General features: G+C 36.5%; 1 protein-coding gene across 1 annotated transcript in view; it reads right to left on the bottom strand.

Annotated features, from left to right (window-relative positions):
• Nucleotides 1-794: 794 nt before the first annotated feature.
• Nucleotides 795-16,536, bottom strand: part of LOC114053509 (E3 ubiquitin-protein ligase DTX3L-like) — a 28,441-nt gene continuing 12,699 nt past the window's right edge. The window contains exons 2-5 of the mRNA XM_027876625.1: nt 11,189-11,240; nt 10,937-11,004; nt 7,683-7,736; nt 795-4,119 (exon numbers count right to left, since the gene is read on the bottom strand). Coding sequence (XP_027732426.1) covers nt 1,754-4,081 — 2,328 coding nt within the window. The 5' untranslated portion in view covers nt 4,082-4,119; nt 7,683-7,736; nt 10,937-11,004; nt 11,189-11,240 and the 3' untranslated portion in view covers nt 795-1,753. The remainder of the gene's footprint in view (nt 4,120-7,682; nt 7,737-10,936; nt 11,005-11,188; nt 11,241-16,536) is intronic.

Here is a 16,536-nt window from a genome sequence, read left to right as displayed (position 1 = left end):
AGTTAATAAATTCTTTACAGGCCATATTTTTTTTTCTGATCACAACACAGTTTTGACTTTATTAGAAGCACACTTTATTAGAAGACACAACCATTAAATAATTTCTCCCCTAACATAAGCACAGAGATAAGCAAGATGATTTAATTGTTTAGAGAAGAACCAACTAAAGATCATTTGAGCTACAATATTTAACCTTCTGTACTGGGGCAATAGGGTGTAGCATTATCACCAATAAGCTATTTGTAACTGGAAAAGGAACCTCTATCTATCACAGGTTCTCTTTTATTTTCCAAACAATGCTATAGGATCCAATATATAAGCTCCTACTTAATATTTCTGCTTAGTGTTTGTAGCAAATATAAAACATGGAATCATTCAGAGATGAATGGGCCTTTCATCTGTTGCCCTAGAACTACACTTTTGAGGGTGCACCTAAATTAATGGCAAATTGAGCAGACAATTTTGCGGAGATTAAAAGTCAGAAAATATTTGGGTATGAATGTGGTCTCACTAAGTCTAGACAGAACAATTGCCAAAGGTGCACCCCAAAAGGTGAGCTAAGTAGGCAGAGAAACAGGGCAGCACACAAGCCAATGCCAGTTGCCTATTAAGCTGGAAACTGATTCTCAGCCAGGTTAATGAGCCTGCCCATAGTCAATCAATTAGTCAACACATATTTATTAAGTGCCTACTATATTCTAGGCACTGTGCTAAGTGCTGGGGACACAAAAGAAGGCAAAAGACAGTCTCTGCTCTCAAGTAGCTCATAGTCTAATGGAGAAGACAATATATAAACAACTATGTACAAACAAGCCACATACAAGATAAATTGGAGATAATCCACAGAGGAAAGTCACTAGTACCAAGGGGATTTGGGAGAGGCTTCATATAGAAGGTGAGATTTTAGGTAGGACTTGAAAGAAGTCAGGGAAGCTGGTCGCTGGAAATGTGGAGGAAAAGAATTCCAGTCGTGGTGGATATCCAGTGAAAATGCACAATCTGGAGAGATGGAATTTCTTGTGCAAGGAACATCAAGGAGGCCAGTATCACTGAATCACAGAGTACACAGTGGGGATAGTAAAGGGAGGGGCAAGGTTATGAAGAGCTTTGAATGCCAAACAGAGGCTTTTCTATTTGTTCCTGAAGTTGATTTGATGTCACCGGACTTGATTGAAGACAGAAATATCTTTTCCCACTATATTAAATTTGCCAGAGCCCCAAGGATGGATAGTTTCTTTCTGAAATGAAGGATTCATGTAAGCATTTGGAGACTATGATTTTCTTCAAGATATCTTCCAAACTTTTTAATGTTCCTGGCTACCATTCCAGTCAGAACAGAACTCTGATGAGTTCTGAGGCCATCAACAGCTTACCACAAATAATGTGAATGGACCTAAGGGTCAGTCATCACTTTGTGCAAGTGGTACAATGGAAGATTCCTTAACTCCAGCATCCCTGGTGACAGCAAAATGGAAACAGGCAGGAAAACTTTGGGATCTCACTAGAGCAACTTTTACATTCCTACAAGGCTCTCAGTTTGTCTAATAAAAACTAAAACTCCAATAAATTAGATAGGTTAGCACATAGCAGTTCATCCCGCTCACCCCTAAGCAAACTAACCTCTTCTCAAGTTCTTCTATTTTTCTCTAAATGTTGCCTACATACACATATATTTTAATGACTGCTTTGTTTCCTTTCCACAGCAACAACCTTTGCAAGCCCAGCTCTGGAGGTATCCTTGAAATCAGCACTCTTACTCAATTCCTTTAGCCTTCAGTTCCAGCTTGACTCGTTGCAGGTAGCCGGGATCAGGGTAACCAAAGTTTTCTGGACCACCAAATTGGAGAGTTTTGTGGTGAATATCATTCCAAGTGATCACATCCTTGATTCCTGATGTCCGGGACTGTCCTACTGTGAAAATCAACCTTTGTTCAAAAGCTCTTCTGAGAAGAAGCAAAACCTGCCGTCCTTCTTCATTATTTGGCAAGTATGCCACCCGTCTTGTGCCTTCATAGCGTTTTCCTGGGTTGGGATGCTCTTCTGTCTGTATGCCTCCCCGCATGTCATAATGAATCACAATAGTGCCATAGGAATTATAACCTGGAAGTGAAGAGGTTCTGTAAGAGGTTGTCATTGTTCCATCTGGCTGATTCCCTTTCACGATGCCATAGGAAGTCTGGCACACAGGGCACACTGGCTTATGTTTCATGGCCTCTCTAATACAAGGGCCACAGAATCCATGCTTGCACTTTGGGAGGACTTCTTTGTTGTGAATGCTTTCCATACAGATGACACACTCCTCTTCCTCCTCATCATCCTCCTCCTCCTCTTCCTCCTCTTTTCTTAAATCCCGATAGTCAGACAATCCCTTGAACATAGGTAAAGCCATCTTGAAATCATTACCAATGTTGTCCAAGGGGGATCTGGGGACTGTTGTCCATTTCCATCCAATGCAAAAAGTTAGCTCTTGTCTCTGCTGGGAAGGATCTTCCATACTCAAATATCTCTTAACATATTTCCTTGCTTCTGCAATGTACTTGGGCAAACCAGTCAATGTCATTTCTTGTCCATTCCACTCCAAGTTTACATGGGGGTACCTTCTTTCAAAATCTTCAAAGAATGTCTTTTCCGGCCAACCATTTCTATCTTGGTCTAATGGTTTCAGGATAACTACCTCTTTGACAATCTGACGTAAGAGCTTCTGAAAGACATCAACGAAATCTTCATGAGCAAATGCAGAGAGGCCTAAGCCTTTGTCTTTTGGTTTAAATGCAACGAGGGTTTTCTGAGTTTGGGGTATATTCACCAATTCCACTGCAATGTCATATTTTTTCTCTATTTCTCTGATTTCTTGGCGTAGAAGACGCAAATGAGTAGTATCCACCTCAATTTCATTCTTCATCATATTTTGGGAAGCCATTGATTCCAGAGGTTGTTTGCGAGAGAAGTTTGATTCAATAAAATGTTGAGCTCCTAAGATATCCTGTGGGTTTCCCCAGAGGATTAAGACTTTTCCTTCAGCTTTAATATGGAGGTTTTGAAACATATCAGTTAGTGTTTTTTGGACATCAAGGGCCAGCTTATTATCTGTGAAATGAACATCATGCCGAGTCACATTCTGTATTTCCCTCTGAAATTCTCTGATAAAAGCTTCTTGAGCCGCTTTCCTGTCCCCCGAATTACTTGTCTCGAAGTCTAAACACACATTGCCCGTAGGATATGCCAGAGTACTTTGGATACGTACTTGATGCTCACTTTCTATTTTGTCCAGAGTTCCAGCAAAGAAATATTTGAAATATTCATACAAATGTGAAGGAACTGAGATAAGGTCTGACTCTTCTTCTGTCATGTGTTCGGGATTTGAGTGAAGAATAGGATTGTCACAGTCATTTGCCATAATTTGCTCAACTTCTCTTGCTGAGGCTGAATGGGAAAAATCCTCTTTCTTGTAATTTCCCAGGACGCTGTCACTTAAGAATCGATGAGCTTTTTCAACATCTTCATAGTCACCAATCACTCTCTCAGGTCCATCATAGCCTCCGTCTATTATGAGATTTGGGCAGAGGTTAATAATTTTCTCCCTTTGCTCGTCAGAAAGGTTGAAGTTCAGCTGGGCCGCCACGTGGAGAAATACCTTTTGAATGATGGAATTAGAGGAGCTAGCAGCACCTCCTTCATCTGGGTGATTCTCATCTGGAGATTCCTTTGGAAGTGACTGAGTCTGAGAGGAAAGCTGGCTTATCTCCAATGTGTTGTTCTCTCCTGGGTTTTCATTTGTTTCTATGTAGACATTCACATATGTTGTATCACTGACTGCCACAGAATGATCTTTCCTTGCTATCACACCTTCTTGGGCTTTTCTTTTATAAAACTCTACCCAGAAAGTACCTTCAGTGGGACCGACTTTGACCTTGCACTTGCCTCCCCCAGACCTCCATGGGTTCTGGAAATACTTTTGCAGCTTCCTCTCCATTCTAGGGTAGCTCTCAGACACTCGGACTAGGACCCGGTATAGCGGGCTGTGGGAAGTGCTGCCAGTGGCCATCAGGGCAGGGTAGGGATTCGGGAGTTGAAGATCCATGGCTGCGATATTTTTTCACTAGGCTCTGCAGAAGAAAACTGGGAAGCAAAGAGAGGAGATGAAAGGGTGCTGTCAGCTCCCTATCCCCACTGCTCTGCCCAGACCATAGCTTAATAAAAATAGTAATTGTTTCAGACAGCACAAACATAAGACAGAGAACAAAATGGCAATTTTAAAATGAAATCCTAAATGATGACAAATTCAAAGAATCATTTTAAAAAAAATACAAGTAATTATTTGAAAAAAAGATGATGATGATGATGATGACGAAACAATATACAGAAATACCAAGGTGCAGATAAAGCAGTCTTAAGGAGGGAAAAAATGTATCCTTACAAACATATACTAACAACGTAGAAAATAAGAGGAAAAACGAACTAAATATTCATAGAAAAAATTAGAATGCCAACAAATAAACAAACTTAAAATAAGCACAAAGTTATTAAAATAGGAGAAACAGGTAAATTGAAGGCAGAAATACTCCAAAGAAATTATATCTAAAACCAAAGGCTGGTTCTTTGAAAAAAAAACTAATGAAATTGATAAATCTTTACCTAATCTTATTAAAAAGAGGGGAGAAAACCAAATCAATAAAATAGCAAATGAGTAAAGTGAAATATCAATAATGCTAGAAAAAAATAATCAGTACATTGTATACAACATTAATCAAAAGCAATATCACAAGTCCATGAGACATGACTTGCAACTGCATTTATTAAAGAGAAAGGCACATGCTTATGAAAGTCCCTATATGAAGGAGCCTAGAAGTGCAGGGAAAGCTTGATATTTCAGTTACAGGGAAAAGGGGAAGTAATAGGGGAGGAGAAAAGGACTAATCCCTTTCCAAAGGTAAGAAAACGAGAAATCATTAATAAGTAAAATGGCAAAAACAGCATTATTTTCCCTTAGAAACTACTAGACTGTGAAGATATGATGGTCTATTTATTTACAATGGTCCCAGCTGCAGAAACAGTTTCTCAGTCTGGTGCAGACTGACTGGTGCCTATCTTGACTCCCAAAGACACACTGGGAGTTAAGCTTGGAATGCAAGCAATAAATCGTGTCAGCTAAGGGTGAACTTCATCCTTGATTCATTCGGGGCCTCTTGCATACTCCAGGTCCAGTGTTTCTGTGAAATATGGCAACTCAAAAAGGTAAGTGCAGGGAACCCCTTAAAATTCCTTCTCCTGCCTCAATAGGTCAAAGGCAACCCTGGGTATGCCAAAGACCACAGAGAGTGCACTTGGTAAAACATTCCTATGGATACTACCTAAAAAGGGTCTCTGAAGGCAAGAGAAAAAAATACTTCACAAGGAAAATGGTCAACAGACATAAAGCTAACTAGAAACCTTGGGCACTTTTATGACTTGTGGCCCATACAGGATAGTTTCATTTAGAAAGTGAGAGTAGTACCATAAATGAAGTACAGTATAAGCCATAGTAAGAACGTTCAAAATCAAGGATTAATCCAGAGGGGAAAATCATACAACATGAAGAAAACTGAGAAAACTTAGTAAACAGATACAGAAAATAAAAGACAAAGGGGTACAATAATGGATATCAATATTAAAAAAAAAGTCACTCTGCAATTTAGTAACCATTCCCAATATCCATTCAATCAACACATTTCATCTTGAATCTCAGCCATCCCACTCAGTCGTCCTATCCCTGGCACATTTCTTCTTCAGGCAGTCTGGAAAATATCATGTCTTCAGGGGAACCACTTCAGTGGACTTCCTTTCTGGTTACAAGTTAATTCTAAAGACTACTTAGACGTTTTTGCTAAAATTTGTGACAAAACAGATCTCAATACAAGATTTCCATACTAGTCACAAAGTTTACTTCTCTAATAACTAGTACATGTGGTAGAAACCAGTTGAACCCTCGTGATTCTGATATAATCAATAATAGAGCTATAAGGGGAACATCAAATTAGGAGCCCATTGTTCACCTGAAACTTCAGAGGATTTAGCTTATAAATATTCTATGTTATTTCTATCTTTATCTAAACTGTGTACCTGACATAAATGTTGTTAACAATAAGTTAAAGGGTTACTGTTAAATTGATAAAAGTAAAACATTCAATATTAAATATTTCAAATACCACAGAAGTCAGAACTCTTAAAACCTTCCAGATTACATATATATTCATTTGATCTTGTTTTCTCAACATTTTTACTCAATTTTTTTCTTTTCAATTTTTATTTTAACTGTTAATTGTTGTAGAACTCCAAATTTAAGTACAACTTAATTTAATTCTAAATCAATTCAATTCAATTATTCAGTTCCCCCCCACCTTAGGAGTATCAAAGTCAGATAAAGATCTAATCTTCAGGTAAAACATATATTAAAGAATACTTTCTATAAGAAGATAACTTATGATACACAAATGAATTTACATAAAAGTTACCAAGTTAACTTCAATTGTACCAAAAGACTTAGGATGGGATGTGGAGATATACTTAAGTAATTAGTTTCAAAATAATACATATCAAGTAAGTTGGTGATAATAAAACATGTTTGTACCACAGGCAACAAGTGTTATTTCCACATTTAATATGAATCTTAAATTGAATTGACTTTTCCATTGATGTGATACAAATTATTCCATAAGTTACTCTTCTCTAAGAGAACTGATTACAATAAAATTCATTTCTTCAAACCAAATTGAAGATGTTTCTAATTTCATTTTAATTATTAATAGAATAACAGCATAGTCCCATAAATTGTTGTATGAACACCCAATTATTCTTACCACATTTGGAAACATTTAAAGACTTTATTTTATACAGAAATATATATCCAGTAACAGACAGATGACTAAGCCAAATACTCATTAAGTTGTTCATGATATAGAAAGGACTATAATTCTAGGCTAAATAGCTCAGATCTTACACACATGCATTTTATTACAGTAGCAAATATGTGTTCCAGCCTTAGTTTATGAGATAATGATTTAACATTGTGTTTGTATCTTTGTTTAACAAGCTTTTTTTAACCTTTGTGTAATTATTATCATTACTGTCAGAAAGAACAAGCTATTCCAGGGACTTAATCTTACACATGGCAATGAAAGTACTAGCAGGCAGATGACAAGCCCAAGTACTAAGTTACTTAGTTCTTTGGGATATGGAATTACTACATATTTAGACTGAAAACAGTAAGATCTTATATACTTGCATTGTGCTCATATCTTCTACCGACCACCTGCTCTGATTATAGAAATTTTCTATAAAACAAAACAAAACAAAACAAAAAAAAAAAAACAGGGACATTATCCTAACAGCATTGCAAGTGGTCCTTAATGACTCAATACATATGTGACATAATAAAGCATCCTTAGCTCTGTTTGACATTAGGTAAGAGTCAGAGTTGATCAAATCCGGCTTCAGACACATAACACACATAACATTTACTAGCTGTGTGACCCTGGGCAAGTCACTTAACCCCACTGCCTAGCCAAAAAAAAAAAGTCAGAGTTGATAACCAATCATGCAGTAACAATTCTGCCTTATAACTAGACTCAGGAATAGCAAGGTGAGAAACATTCCTGCTCAAAAGTAAGTCACACAATGGGGAAACTGAGCCAGAAGGATCCTACCTTAGGCTATGCCAAGCTTGTCCTCTCCACTTTTTTCCAGATACAGACCTCCACCTATAAAAAGTTCAAGATCACATCATTCCCTCTGAATAGCTTGTGGCATTTCTCTTAAATGCTAGATGACTGACTTAATGACCCATCAATTATACCTAAATTCAAAACTCAAAACAATACAAGTTACAGTCTCAAGAGCTTTTTTTTCTCAAATGACAAATCTCACTAATCACAGATTAGGGCTAGATACACTTATTTTTACTCTCATGAAGTTGTAACAAGCAAAAAAAAAATTACCAGGACCCACACATTCATGAGAGATTTCATTTAACATTCTTCATTTGTTTTTCTTTTTCTCTTCTTCTTCTTGACCTTACACACACGCTAGTGTAAGGATCAATCATTAGAAATCACTTCTATATTATACACAAAATTGTAAATTCTCAGTAAGCCAATTTCATTGGAACTCCATAACCAATAATAAGCTCTTTTCACAAGGCTGATGACCTTGTCCACACAGATGGTTTCCAGGAGCATAGCAAGTTTACAATATAAGAGGAGTCTACAAGGTCTTTTCTTTGTACCATTTCCCACACAATAATCAATTACCAATTTTCTCTTTTAAAATACCTATGTATACACTTGATAGGCTTTGGCATTATGACAATAATCCCAAATAACAATCTTAAAATTTTTATAAGTGATAGCCAAGTAGTTTTAGCTATAATTTCCTCTTAACTATAGGCAAAGCTGGAAATTTCCAGTTTCCTAACTTGCAGTTACAAAATATTACAAAACAGGGTTAGCAAGGCTGATAAAATAACCACTGCTTTCAAACAATTTTTCTACTTTCTTTTAGTTGTTCAGTTCACATTCTAATAACATCTTAGTTATGAAAAAAATTGTTCTTCTAATGACATAACTGATACAACAGGTTACCGATTTCATAATATAAGAACATTTAGAAACATAACAATGCCATAAACTATAATATGTTTGAGACTCAAAACAAACCCATTAACAATCAGGTGACCTCAATTCAGTAGCATGCATTTCCTAACTACCTTACACAGAAAATTATTTTATCACCATTGGCACTATATGCTGATCATATCTAAAACCTGTATAAAGTCATCATGTATGGAGCAATTCCATCTAATTAAAGTAATAATAATAACAGTTAACATTCATATATTGTTTGCCCTATGCCAGGCATTGTGTTAAGTGCTTTACAATCATGTGATCCTCAAAACAATCCTGGGAAGTGGGTGCTGTTATTATCTCCTTACAGATCAGTAAACTGAGGTAAACAGACATGAGATAACTTTAAGGTCACTCAATTAACAAAATCTCAAATCCATGCATTTTCCCCATTTGTCTTCATGTCAAATAGTATAATAAATTCTACTGCATCATAAACATATTAGAAGAGATATGTTTCACTTAAAATAAGACCAGAATAAATTCAATTACACCTGGATCTATTTTCCAAAGGGTAATGAATCTCAATTCATAATTTTAATTATGCATTATTATATTTTATACAAGGGCTAGTTATTCCAGGCATGTCATATTATGAGGTCCACTATTTCTAGCTAATCCACTATTAAAGATTGTAAAAGTGGCAGTGTGGTATTAGGTTTTAATCTACCCCAATTATCACAATTATGAGCACATTTTAAGTTAGTTCAAATCTGGGTTCTACAATCTCAAAAAGGACACACTGCTTATAAATTTACTCCTAGCTCTCTATAACTGTTTCTCTATATACTTCCAAATCAAATAGCTACTGTGTATTAGTATAGTTCCCAATAAGATAAGCATATGAAGTTTCACACAACTTTCCCACTTAAAAGCCAAAACTTTTTCAACCCTTTTCTGTCAACATATTTAGACCTTGTTAACATGCTTAAACCTTCTGAAGCTGGTATAAGGGCACCCAGAGCAACTGTCCAGGGACGGGATTTGTCCCCAAACTTTCTTTTCTACCTTCCATATTTTCCCTCTAGCCTTTATTTCTCTTTCCAAATCTTCCAAAGCAATTACTCAGACTATGCAACTTTCCTTTACTAAAATCCTACATTTCAACCACATTCCAAACTATATTCACTCCACTGAATATTTCTTTCTATAATTTTGGCACATATTGTTGTTAAACAAACTCAATGACCTATTAAAACATTACTTTCCCAGCGTATAGCTGTAGAGGTTGGGGGAAAGAACTTGGCCACATTTCATAAATGTGAAGGAAGAAATAGAATCTTGCTAAAAACCTAGATTAGCTAACATGACCCAGAGAGAGAGCTTTGCCAGCAAAGTTTTTCCTTCTAAGCTCTGTGAACACAATTACAGACTTTGAGAGACACATAAACAGACATAGGAAATACAAACACATAGGTACAAAATGTTACTTCTTGCCAAGTGTCTCCACAGGGGCCATGTTATTTATCACATGCAAATACAAAGTCTTAAGAAATTATTACCTTTTTAAAATTATACCTGTCTTCTTGCATATTCTGACCTGACGCTTCCTTTATCAATCATATCCCAAATACTTTTTGCTTTGCTGAGTTTTTCCTCCTCTGCCTCTCTCTCGTCCCCCTGATGTGTGCAGTCCGAAAGGGAGTGAGGGAGAGAGAAAGAATAACTTTCTCTTTTCTTTATCCTATGCTACAGAGGGCAATTGCCATTCTGAGTTCTCACTCAATAGCACTGAAAGTTCTCATCTTTGCTAGGCTATAAATTTATGAATTAAGTTTAAAATGTGCATTTGTCTAGAATTCTAGATATTTAAACTTTTTGCCAACTATCTGCAGGTTTTCAGGGCCATATAACTGTATCATTTGGCCCATGGCAGTCTCTTTGAGGGAAGGAATAAAGTCATCTTTGGATACTTTATTACTCATGGGGAACAGACACACACAGACAAATACAACAACAACAAAAAGCCAAAAATTTTATATTCTTAATTCATACCCATATATTCTATTTATTATTTTTCAGTCAGTTAATAAAAAAACACCAGGAGCTAGGGCAGCTAGGTAGTGCAGTGGATACAGCACCAGCCCTGAAGTCAGGAGGACCTGAGTTCAAATCCGGCCTTGGACACTTGACACTTACTAGCTGTGTGACCCTGGGCAAGTCACTTAACCCCATTGCCTAGCCAAAAAAAAAAACCAAAATAAAACAAAACAAAAACATAAAACAAAACAAAACAGAAACAAAAAACAAAAAACACCAGGAGCCCTCTTTCACTGTACCTTGGCTGGGCCACCCAGAACTGGTCTCTCCCCGAGTCCTCCTCAGCCACTCCTTAGGCCAGCAATACCTGGAAACAGAGACAGAGCTCTCTTCAGTCAAGTCTTCCAGCTATCAACAACCAAAACCTAGAGTGCAGTAGCTCACTCCTGTCCTAGCTAAAATTACCATTACCATCAGCCAGCCAAATTATCAAGATTTGACTTTCAAATCTGCTTCAGTCAGAATACCTTTCAAAAAACAAAAGACCTTACCTTTCACCCCTTGATCACGGACAGCCTGATTTCTCTTGTCACAGGAATTCAACTGAAAGAGACAGGAGTTTAAGATATGAGTGGAGAAGTAAAACTCCCCAAACCAGAGATCTGATACAAGTAGGGCACAAAAGGGCCCAATATTGGGACCTAGCCCTGCATCTGAAGCCTCTGGTCAGTCTGAGTCGCTTTCTCTCATCATATCCCATCACTGTACCATTTACTGTTAACCAAAAACAATATCACAAGTCCATGAAACATACATTGCAACTGGATTTATTACAATAGAAAAGGCACATGAACGTGGAGTCTAAGACAATTCTGAAGAACCTATGATGAAAATGCTATCTATCTCCAGAGAAAGAACTGATGGAATCTGAATGCAAATTGAAGCATATTTTTTTTACTATCTTTATTTTTTGTGGGTTTTTCTTTTCGGTTTGTGTTTTCCTTCATAACATGACTAATATGGAAATATGTTTTACATGACTGCATATGTATAACCATTATCAAATTACTTGCCTACTCAATGATGTGGCAGGTGAAAGAAGGTAGGAGAAAATTTGGAACTCAAAATTGTAAAAATATAAATGTTAAAATTGTTTTTACATGTAATTGAGAAAAAATAAAATATTAAAATTTTGAAAAAAAACTACATTGCTCCTTAAATTATAACTAACAGGTTCTTAAAGGGGAAAAATGCCATGAGATAATTTAAATTAATTTAAAGGATCAGTCAATTCATTCCATAAATACCAATAGTCTATTTTGGTTTTTATCTGCTAAGGCTATTTTTAAATCTTTCAGCTTATGATAATTCAATTCACCAGCTAATTTTTTTTTCTGTTTTAAACCAGATATTACAAAACCTAATTTTTTTGTGTATGTGTGTATCATTCTTGCCTCAGTTGGGAATTCTCCCTTATCCCATGCTTCAAGGTGCTTCTACCGAAAGGAGTTTCCTTTGGCATATTATTTTCTCTCTCTCTCTCTCTCTTTCCCTCTGTGTGTCTCTCTCTCTCTTTCTCTCTCTCTCTCTCTTTCCCTCTGTGTGTCTCCCTCTCCCTCCTTCCCTCTCTCTCTCTCTCTCTCTTTCTCTCTCTCTCTCTCTCTCTTTCTCTCTATTCATATATATATATATATATATATATATATATATATATCCTTATTGAGTAAAGTACTTCTTCTGGTTGGAGAAGTTAAAAAAGATTTTTTTACTAGCCCAATTTGAAATCTAGGGGGGATATTTGTAGAGATGCTCTTCAAAAATGCCCTGGCTAAGGTTTTAAATATTTCAAGAAACCCTCCTGATGGACTGCACAGCTTTGCCGAACAGCCTTGCCACAGGTCTGGTTCTCAGTTTATGAATCTAATGAGGGTTCAGGAGTCTCTAGTAGGAATATAAATTATTCTCAAGCCCAAAAAGCCTTCTTGGAGGAGCTCAAAGAGGATTTTAAAAATCAAATATGAGAGGTAGAAGAAAAATTGAAAAAAAAAGAAATGAGAGAAATGCAAGAAAGAGTGAGTCAACAAGTAGAAAAGGAAGGACAAAAATTCACTAAAGAAAACAATTCTTTAAAATATACAATTGGCCAAATGGAAAAAAAGATTCACTGAGGAAAACAACTCCTTTAAAAGTAAAATTGACCAAATGGAAAAGGATGTACAAAAGCTAATTGAAGAAAAAATTCCTTAACAATTAGAATTGGTTAAGTGGAAGCTAATGACTCTATGAGACATCAAGAATCAGTCAAACAAAATAAACACAAACACAGTAACAACAGCATTGTGCGATGATCTACTATGACAGACTTAGCTCTCCTCAGCTATACAATGATCCAAGACAGTTCCAAAAGACTCATGATGGAAAATGCTATCCACATCCAGAGAAAGAAATATGGATTCTGAATGCAGACTGCACCATACCATTTTTTGCCTTTTTGTTATTTTGGTTTTTTTTCTTTCTAGTGGTTTTTCCTTTTGTTCTGATTCTTCTTTCACAACATGACTAATATGTAATTATGTTTAATATGATTGTACATGTATAGCCTATATCAGATTGCTTGCTGTCTTAGAAAGAGGGAAGGGGAGACAGATTTATAACTCAAAATCTTATAAAAGTGAATGTTAAAAATTATCTTTACATGTAATTGGAAAAAAATAAAATACTATTAAGTGGGGAGAAAAAGAGAATCCAAAACAACAATAACAAAAAAATACAGCATTAATTCCAACAGAGTTCTTACCTCCTTACCTGGAAAAGATCTCAGGTTTTTAGGGGAAGAGTCAGTTCAGAGACACAAATCCTTAGCAGAAAACTCTCCCTTTGTGGAAAATTCCACAAAGGCCCAAAGAAGGGAGGAGTTCTGCTAAGGATCCTGGGAGACTTGGCCTTCACACTCAAACCCTAGATGAGCCCCTACAACCACGGTAAGTCAAATTACAACAAGGGCCTGCTGAGACATAGTTTTCTCCAGAGCAAGATAACATTTTATTAACAGTAACACATAAACTGTTACTTACACCGGCCATCTCAGCCAAAAAGCAGGGACTAGATATGGACGTTTCCAAACTTACTTGGCCTACTGGCCCCTTTAAAAAAAAAAATTACTTAGCACTGGCCTAGAAACCTACTTTCTGCTCCCTTATTCAATGTCCTCCAATTAGCCCCGAGGCTACTACTGCCCCCCCCCCCCGGGTCATTCCAGCACCCTCAAGGAGTGGTTTTGCCCACTCTGGGAGCCTCTGGACTAGAGTATGATTAATTCACTAGTTTGGCTAGCAACAACCAATAATTTGGATCAATGGCTGCTCTCAGTGACCAAAGACTCCAAGTGAGGGCCCACAGGACCTTTTAAACCTAGGTGTGTTTCCCTTCTGATTGGCCTGACAATGCATCATTTGGACCTCCCCTGGCAAAGGTAAAACAATCCAGACTGGTAAATACTTTAATAAGAAGTGGGTTAAGAGTTACTTCAGCTCCTGCCTATTACTTCACCATTGGGAGACTGGAGTAAATCTGAGCTGATAGGATTAGTCTACAGTTGGGGGCGGTTAGCCATCATGCCCCTCTCTAGCAATTAAAAGATGGGCATCAGTTTGCCTACAATAATCTTGGCTAGAAAATCATAACCATCCAAATCATCGTCCACCATCCCCAGATTACTCTCCCACCACCATCACCACCAAGGAGGGGCCTAGCCCAAGCTGGTTCTTGTTTATCTATGAATAAAAGCAAGGATCCCAGGTTAGCAAAGAAGAGCCCCTAGGGGCTAGGAGTTATTATTCAACCACACCTTAAGTTCAGAATGGGAAAGAATGTCGTTTGAGCTAGAAGGTTTAACAAAATGAGGATTAGGATGGATTACATAGTAATACTGGGTTGTTTTTTTTTTTTTTTTGAGTGTGAACCAGTGAGAGTCACACTACTCTCATAGTAACCTAGTCTTTATTTGTTTCAATTTCATTCTTTTCCTCTCTTTGTGCAGAACAGTATTTCCCAAACTTCCATTTACCAGGCTATAGGAATAGGCCTTCCATGAAAAATGGTTGATGACGGCCATGTTTTCCCTTCCATCTTATAAAATATTAAAGATGAAATTATATATGAACCATAAATGTTTATTTTCTGTAGCTGTCTTTTCTTTTTTACCTCTTTTTATTTTTAAAACATTTTAAAAGTTTTAAGTTCCAAATTCTATCACTCCCTCCCCTCCTTCCTTAGATGGTAAGCAATCAGATATTGGTTATACATGTGCAATTATGTAAAACATTTCCATATTAGTTGTTTTGTACAAGAAGACTTGAATAAAAGAAAAAAATGAAAGACAGAAAGTGGAAAAAACATACTTCAGTCTGTATTCAGTTAATATCACTTCTTTCTCTGGAGGCAAATAGTATGCTTCATCATTAGTCCTTTGGAGTCGTCTTGGATCATTGTATTGCTGAGAATAGTCAAGTCATTCACAGTTCTTCATCAAACAATATTGCTGTTACTGTGTACAACATTCTCCTGGCTCTGTTCATTTCACTATGTATCAGTGCATGTCAGTCTTTTCAGATTTTTCTGAAATCATCCTGCTTGCAAAATAATATTCAGTTACAATCATATACTACAGTTTTTTTGAGCAATTCCCCAATTGATGGGCATCCCTTTGATTTCCAGTTCTTAGCCACCACAAAAAGAGCTGCTATAAATATTTTTGTATAAATAAGTCCTTTTCTCTTTTTTGGATGTCTTTGAGATATAGATCTAGCAGTGGTATTGCTGGATCAAGGGTATGCAGTTTTATAGCCTTTTGGGCATAGTTCCAAATTGTTCTCCAGAATGATGGGACCAGTTCACAACTCCACCAACAGTGCATTAGTGTCCCAGTTTTCCCACATCCCCTCCAACATCTAACATTTTCCTTTTCTGTCATATTAGCTACCCTAATATGTGTGAGGTGATACTTCAGAGTTGTTTTAATTTGCATTTCCATGCTCTCTTAATTTACTTATGGTATCACCTTTATGGTAATATTAGATATTAAATAATATAGCACAATATTAATATAATTTTCCTCATCCTGGAGGAAGCAGAATCATCCTTGAGTCTAAACCAAGCAGAGCAAATACTACAAAATGGAGAGCTGGAAATTGAGCCCTCTAAGAATGAAGACTTTAAAGGAAGTTTTGTTTTTGTTTCTTTGTTTTGCTCCAATTCTGATTAACAACTGAGAAAGAAAGAGGCAACTTTGGGCACTTAAAATTTGTTGAGTAGCTAAGCTGATGAAATCTCTGGGGGTCTGAGATTTCTGATCCTTATTTTTTCCTGGAAGAAGTATGATATGACTGAAGTGAAAACTAATTGCTAATTTGATAACCTAAGCCCCCACCCCCTTTTTGTATGTTTAATAATATTTTATTCCTCCCCCCATTACATGTAAAAACAATTTTTTACATTTTTTTAAAACTGAGTTTCAAATTCTCTCCCTTTCTCTCTCATGAGTTGATCCTGGGGGCAGCAGGGATGATTTTAGAGTCCAAACAAAACAACAACTGGTTGGAAAGGAAGAGCTAGAAATTCTGAGCCTGCTAGAAAGCAAGGCTTTAGAACAAGTTTTTAAAAGCTAAAAACAAGGATTTTTTTTTAAACAGGTAAGGCAAACAAGCTTTATTATATTTTTTTAGCTACAGAAACAGTATCAAGTAAATTCTTTAATTTTGCACTAGAAGTGAAAGTGCAATTGGCTTCAGGACACTAAAAATTGAACATTGTAACTAACTAATCTTAGAGCTGAAACCATACTTTAATTAAATATTAGCATAGTTAGAAAAATATCAAACCCAGAAAAATAAGACATTAA

This window comes from Vombatus ursinus, unplaced genomic scaffold (assembly GCF_900497805.2).
Source record: "Vombatus ursinus unplaced genomic scaffold, bare-nosed wombat genome assembly UNPS02004099.1, whole genome shotgun sequence".
NCBI classification, from domain to species: Eukaryota; Metazoa; Chordata; class Mammalia; order Diprotodontia; family Vombatidae; genus Vombatus; species Vombatus ursinus.
This window is presented reverse-complemented; position numbering and strand designations above follow the sequence as displayed.